This window comes from Cydia strobilella, chromosome 13, assembly GCF_947568885.1.
Source record: "Cydia strobilella chromosome 13, ilCydStro3.1, whole genome shotgun sequence".
Classification (NCBI taxonomy): Eukaryota; Metazoa; Arthropoda; class Insecta; order Lepidoptera; family Tortricidae; genus Cydia; species Cydia strobilella.
This window is the reverse complement of record NC_086053.1, coordinates 4,695,608-4,703,152: the sequence shown is the minus strand read 5'-3', so window position 1 is coordinate 4,703,152 and position 7,545 is coordinate 4,695,608. Positions and strand designations below refer to the sequence as shown.

Here is a 7,545-nt window from a genome sequence, read left to right as displayed (position 1 = left end):
CTCGGTATTGTAAAAACTTTATGGAGACCATATGACATCCCTATTTTTTTTTCATTATAATGGACATAATTGGACGTAGTTTAGCAAAGAGGACCCTCAAAAAAATTTAGGTATCGAAAATAGTGACTATAGAACTTTATATAAATATTTTTGTGAGTTGAATTCTATTGCTATAAAATTACGTCCTATTGAACCAATAATTTAAGACTAAGGACTACCTAATATAAAACCGAGCATGATCTCTGGATCAACTGTTAACAGCATAATATAGGATATGGACCATACCTTTGTATTTTTATGACCACTTTATGATCAAGATAATCTAAACGAGGGCACCTCATATCTTATCTATAAGTACTATATGTGTAAAGTCCATATTTTGATTCTTAGGAGGGTATCTGCCGTGTTGAAAATAAACAATGAAGCGGGATTTAATATTTTTATTTTTTACAATTTATTTACGTCGGTGATCGTAAACGAATTTTACTACAACGCTCCATCCTTCCAATTCAAATTACACGATAGAATGATACTAGAACATAAATATTTTTTTCGTATTATTTAAGATCAAATAGATAATCTTTTTTACACCCTAATGTAACGATATCATTTATTTTAATTTGTCATTATATTAAGCAAAAATACAACAAATTAAATTACTCAAGTAATATTATAATCTTTATCGGAGAGAACAATTATCTAAAAGCTAAATCATTGCAATTACAATTTATAAATACTCGTAACAAAAATGAAGGAACTAAATATTTGAATCTACTAAATTAACACAATCACATGTTTATCAACTAAACATAAGTATTTACGTCATTATATATTAATTCTTTACTTCCTTACATTTGGCTCCTGGGTGAATACTCCTGTACACTCAGCGTCAAATACTCTGTAGCAGTCAAAGTGGCCAAATAGTTCGGTACACCATACTAAATATATGGTGTACCGAACTATTTGACTACTTTGGTTACTTACTTACTTACTGCTGTGGCGCGACGACCCGAAGTGGATCTTGGCCTCCGACACCAAAGACCGCCATGCTACTCTGTCCAGTCGACGGCGCCGAGTTCGCTGAGGTCTTTCTGCACTTCGTCTCTCCAGCGGTACCTAGGGCGTCCAGACGGTCTTCGGCCACTTGGTACTCCAGATTACGCCCTCCAGACTGCGCGATCTTCAGACTGACTTGACTTCACTACTTTGGTTGCTACAAAGTATTTAACGCTGAGTGTACATCGTTTACAATCGAAACTGTGCCTTAAAATATACAATTTTAATCAAGTGCTAGAAGACTGAGGTTAACATAGTTAGAAGGAACTCGTAACCAAATTGTAAGGTAAGTCAGGACTCCGGTACAACGAAATCCAGTTAGCGTAGCGGAGCTCGGCACTCGTCAAAACAATTACTCAACCACAGTACGTATCATTAACAAATAACAAAACTTAATTAAAACGCCTCCATTAAAAACTTTAACAAAATCACTCTTAATACTGCTGAATTTGTACGAATTAGGTAAATAATGTCCGACAACACAATGTACAACCGTAAGTAACACAAATTAAATAAAGTATCAGCTTGACAAATGTTTGTCACAGATTTTCAAGTAAATATTCGTCATGCAAACGTTAAATTTGATGAGGAAATTAATTATAAAATCTACACATCCGTAAAGCTGTATTAAAATTGTGCTGTGAATTTTTTTTAAATTATGAATGGTGTTGAATTTGATTATTTGGCACAATAATGTAACTTCACATGATCCCGAGTCTTTGCTAAACATTAATCCATGACAGCGACTTATTTCATTAACCTTACTTTACATTTACAAATTATTACATGTGATCAAGCGCTCGGAGACAAAATCGGTAACATTAGTAAGCTAAAAAGGAAAATTAAAGCAATAGATTTCTGATCTGTAAAACTATAGTACATATTCAAATATATAATGTAATTCGTTTATAATTATATAAAATCCCTGTAACGATAATATTGTTATATGACGTGACACTAGTAGTGTACCTACGGTATGCCTGAGAGCTGCGGAGTAACTGTGATTATGTCATTTACAGTCGTTATATAAAATAGAGTCGTAAATAGTGTTCAGTCTTGTCGGTAGAGGGCGCCCGGACTCCAAGCTCCCTCGCTGCTTCAACGGAGAACTATTCCAATATCTACACAACGCAATATACGGTATGTGGGGTGCTCGAACAACCATTCTCAACGGAACAATAATTAGGTACAGAAATAAACCGTATATACACAAGTCTATCTAATCACGTGGTAAATCTATTTACGAAATCATCGGTATACAATTATCTAAAGCCAGGTAGGACCGAGTCTTGTTTAATTCTAACTTCATTATATTCACTAAAATCTTGAAAAGCTCCTTTTGATTTGAACATTGAGTGCAGATACCATTATTTGTCTAACCTGGCGCGCGCGGTTCCACTGCACTGATACCCGGGGCCTTGTCAACACAAAACGTATGTCTACGTGACAATTTGGAGATCCGTGTCGTTAAATAAAGGGCCCATACCTACACCGTCGGTGGCGGGCGAGGCGCAGCGGAACCCAGCCGGCGCGAAACGATCACTGTAGTCACTTCACTAATACTACAACAATTACAAATACACTACTATTTACCATTTTAGACACCGAATGTCTCCTCATTAGTAGCTAATTTAAATTTATATCCCATTAATTTATCAATTAATATTTACATTTAAAAATTGTTTATCATCGAATATAACTATTATTACGAAATATTTTACAAACTTTGGTGAATTGCAGAAGAACTCGCACAAACATAATATCTACAGGACACGTCTAGGGCAAGAATGGAACGGTTCTTTAAAATAATAATAATATAGGTAACGTATAGAATTCACCGTAAGTAACAGTGCGAAAACGCAGGAGCAAACAACGCAAATGGAATGAGAACGGAATGTAACAAACGGAGAGCTCCGCGGCCGCGGTCACTAACGATAACAATCACAACACCTTTCATACTTATTGCACTCCTTCGGAATAATAAATTATCGCCTATCACTTATACGCGATCTCATATACATTTACAATATTAACACATCTTTAAATATAAATTTAACTAATTTAAATGTGGACGTCGCTCGCCGCGAGCTCCGGAATGTTTCCAGAATACTAGAAGACCTCGCCGCGGCGGTCGAGACCGAAATCCTCAGTGCCGACCAATAAGAACTGACTGTTTTAAAAGCTTAATAAAATGTTTAATGTCTATAAGTAGTTCGGAATAATAGCTGCAACAAAACAGATCACAACTTTTAAAACAGTCGTATTTCAGAAACGGCAGTAAGTTTCAGTTTCGCGCGGGGAGGCGAGATCGGAACACGTCAGACGTAAAATTAAGGTACTGCTACGGTGAACTAAAGAGGGGTGCCTAGTCCTGCCCGTTGTGGTGCAAGAGTGCGCGGTTGTCGGGCGGGTGCGGTGCGTGCGGCGCGTGCGGCGCGCGGTACGACTCGCCCTCCTCGTTCTCAGAGTTCTCTTTGGAGCGGTCGCTCTTGCAGTCCTCTTCTTTAGCTACGGCGGCGAGCGAGTCTAAAGCCATGGGCATCGACTGGTATAGCTCGCGCGCCTTGTCTCCCGGTGGCAGCAGATGTAGCATGTTCAGCGGCATCGGGAACCCCGGAGGAAACTCTGGATAAAACCCTTGCGTGAACGGATTGAACATGGGACTTGAAGCGATATCAGGTTCTGAGCTGGCCGGCCGCTGTCCGCCGCCTCCTCCATGCTCGTCTTTGTCGTGATGTTTTCCTGGTGGATGGTTGTTGTTGTTGTTGCCGGAGTGCATCCCGAGCGCGTCGAGCGGCCCTCCGATGCAATCCTTACGTAATTGTTCAAGCTTTAGACTCTTCCCATATTTCCCGCGAACATACATCAGTAATGAATTGTATGGAATGCCGAAGATCCTCGACGCTTGACTGGTCGTCATCTTCTTATTCCACACGTGTTGCAACGCCTCTGTCAGTTCCGCGTTGGTCCACGATCGAGGTGGCCCCCCGCGCGGCGCGCTGTGCTGGCCTTTCGGTCGCCCTGAAAGAATAAATAGTTTTATCGACACGAAAAACAAAACGTTCCGGTAATTAGGGGTGATTTGTGAACGGTGCAGCGGGGGCACGACACATGACGTGCGCGGTGCAGGCTACTATCTAATAACCGTATTTTGGCGGAGCAATAACTCCGCGACACACGGCCAATGAGCGGGTTGCCACACGGCGGGTTGTCATTAATTTGTCGCCGCACGCGATTATTAGGTACAACCAAGTCGGTTTTGTCAAAAAGAAAAGCGGACATGCATATGCGCGATGTCGCCCGCGTAACTTTATGCTTTTATAATTCCCGCGGAGCACGTTAACTCGATTCCGATCAGATAATCGAGTCGGATTACAACCGGAATGATAAATTTATTATGGAAATTAGTTTTTCTTTTAATAGAGGTTTGAGGTCACGCGATGTAAAATTAAAGAAGTTTAGAGCCATCGCACACGGGGACTCACTGCAGTGAGTTTCGAAAAGTCGCTGAATGTTTACCTACTGCCGCGCGACTTTCGCTCGACAGTAGCGCTAACAGAGTAACAAAGGTGTTAGTGCGACTGCGACAATACAAAACGACAGCCATTTCAAATACTTCATTACTCAGATGAAATTCCTGCAGGTTTCGATGCCGGTTGTCACAAACATCAATTTTTACTACAAATTCAGGAAATTACATTAAGCGTTTGAAATATGTAATACTCGAAAAATTACCAAAATAGTCGCATTTCTTAGATCTGCTCGTCAAAATATACCTATGGCAGTTTATTTAACCCATTGTGTTTGCGAGACGAACGGGATGCTGCCTCGTGATATCGATATCAAAACGCGCGTCCCGCATCGCTACAAAAAGCCCGTGTGCGATGCCTCTTAGTTCTGCGTTGTCGCATGCATGTAGCGATTAAATGGGCGGCGATCGATCGCTATTGTGGGACGTGCGAGACGAGAGCATTCATACGGTGGCCGCTGATACGATATCAGATCGTCTTAATAAACAGCCAGGAGACAATGCCCGTTTAGCGGCCGTGTGCGGCGAACTTTGTGCATTATGCTTGCATGCATTGTTTGTTGTTTGCTGCAGGCGGCCGTGCGCCGAGTAATCTCGAGATGTTGACGTACTTAGATTTGTTTAATGTTTCGTGATTTGATTTATTTCCTAGACTACAATTTTATTCATAAAGTTAAGATTTAAGGTACAGGTTGTTAATAATCAATTTGCCTACATTTTGTGTGTAAGTAAGCTTTTGTAAGCCGATTTCTAAATGTTTCACGTCAAAGTTGTACAGAATTGCAGACTTACATTTCTTTTTAACGTTGGTAAAGAGTTGTGCGTCGAGCGGCGGCGCGCGGTGTTCCACGTCCATCAGGGGGTACATTTTGTCCATGCCGGGGGGGAAGAGGCCCAGCGGAGAGTCGATGCCGAACACTGGAACAAGAGAGCACACGGTTAATTATACATATAGGTAGGTAGGTTGTCAATAGGCAACATGGTTTTAGAATTTCAACTGTCGTTAGTCATAAAAACACTGCTTTAAGGTTGCGGAGTTGCACGATTTTCGGCCGCCAGCCAGTGTGTTTAAAAATAGAAATTAGTTAGTTTGTGGCTTTCCACCACAGAAGGGTCCATATGCTTCAAGTGTAATAAGGTCTTTTTTATCTGAAATTACAACAGAAATTCTGATAGAAAGGTCCTTATTCCAGATTAAGCACAAGGACCCTATCTGATGGAAAGCCATATTTGTGCCATGTCATGTTTTACTTTAATGTCTATCTTTATAAACTAGGTAGGTACCTAGCTACCCAAAATCATGTGGTGTTTGATTGGTTACACATGTACCAGTCAAGAATCAGCTTATCAAGATACCTACTTGGTGTATTTATCAACTGTCCATAAAGTACCTAACATAACAATAATAACAAGTATACTCGTAATAGGCGGGGCTACGAAATATATCAATCAATCAATCAATCAAATCAAACTTTTATTGGTAAAATAGAAGTATTTTATATGTCAACACATTATTATTATCTATTATCTTCATCAAATGTCATAATCTCATATCGCCAATTCGCCATGGCTTCGTCATTTGATTTGGCACTAACACGATGAAGTAGGTATTTTGTATTAGGGTATTTGACTACTAGTCAAATCAGTTTCTTTTTAGGGTTCCGTACCCAAAGGGTAAAAACGGGACCCTATTACTAAGACTCCGCTGTTCGTCTGTCTGTCTATCACCAGGCTGTATCTCATGAACCGTGATAGCTAGACAGTTGAAATTTTCACAGATGATGTATTTCCGTTGCCGCTACAACAACAAATACTAAAAAGTTGGCCGGTTTTTTTTTTCGAACTGTCAAAACGATTTTGCTACTATGGAATTTATATGAAACTGTCTGTCTGTCACCAGGCTGTATCTCATGAACCGTGATAGCTAGACAGTTGAAATTTTCACAGATGATGTATTTCCGTTGCCGCTACAACAACAAATACTAAAAAGTTGGCCGGTTTTTTTTTCGAACTGTCAAAACGATTTTGCTACTGGAATTTATATGAAACACTAGCATGTGACGTCACAATCAAATTATCTACTCTTTATAGTTTTATACGGGCTTTAAAATAGAAATTGTGTCTAAAAATAACTGCTGTCTACGTTTCTCTATTAATCTTCTGGTGCTTTATTTCAATTTATTTTAAATACAGTCAAATACCCTATTATTGCTATCAGTGCAACGGTGTCGGATAGTTTGTAAGTTAAATAATAGATTACTTAAATTAAGCATGTTATGAACTTTCTTATGTTGTTGTTATAAGATATTTTATTATTGTATAAAATCTACTGCGGATGGTGTACCGAGACAAACCTTACTGGTTTAACGGTACTTTTATAATTAAGTTGTATATTATGTGTATTTACCTGAATAAATAAATAAAATAAAAATAAATTTCCCAAGCGGTACTGCTAGGGTTGCCACGTTGCCAGACGTAGGTACTATTATATATATGTATATATATAGTATTGCACTATATATTTGGCCTCTGTGTACTGTGTGAAATATGAAACACATATAGTACGCTAAAATACTTTATTTGGTTTGACTCTAAGTATGTATATGAGACAGTTTATGGTAACAAATTATTATGTAAAGGCTTAGGCCAAGCGCGAACTACGATTTTTTGTTGTGCGATAATTTTGTCGCAGAAATGCAACGTATGTGTTTATACGTCATATATCTACGACAAAAAAATATGTATTACAGCGCGATTTTAAAATCGTGTCGCCAAAATTAAAATCGTAGTGCGCGCTTGGCCTTACCCTCTTATTCATAAAGCTTAGCAACCTCCTAAACCTCTCGAGGTATTTTGTCTCTTTCTAACAAACAGAAATGCCAAAATGACGGAGAGGGACAATTAACAACTAGATTTGGCAATAACGCCATTAAAGAGTAATGATATTAAACAACATACTT

General features: G+C 39.1%; 1 protein-coding gene across 2 annotated transcripts in view; it reads right to left on the bottom strand.

Annotated features, from left to right (window-relative positions):
• Window positions 1-425: 425 nt before the first annotated feature.
• Window positions 426-7,545, bottom strand: part of LOC134746479 (protein jim lovell) — a 35,090-nt gene continuing 27,970 nt past the window's right edge. For both annotated transcript variants that reach the window (XM_063680881.1, XM_063680882.1), the window contains 2 exons: window positions 5,378-5,503; window positions 426-4,077 (listed from right to left, as the gene is read on the bottom strand). In XM_063680881.1, coding sequence (XP_063536951.1) covers window positions 3,422-4,077; window positions 5,378-5,503 — 782 coding nt within the window. In that variant the 3' untranslated portion in view covers window positions 426-3,421. The remainder of the gene's footprint in view (window positions 4,078-5,377; window positions 5,504-7,545) is intronic.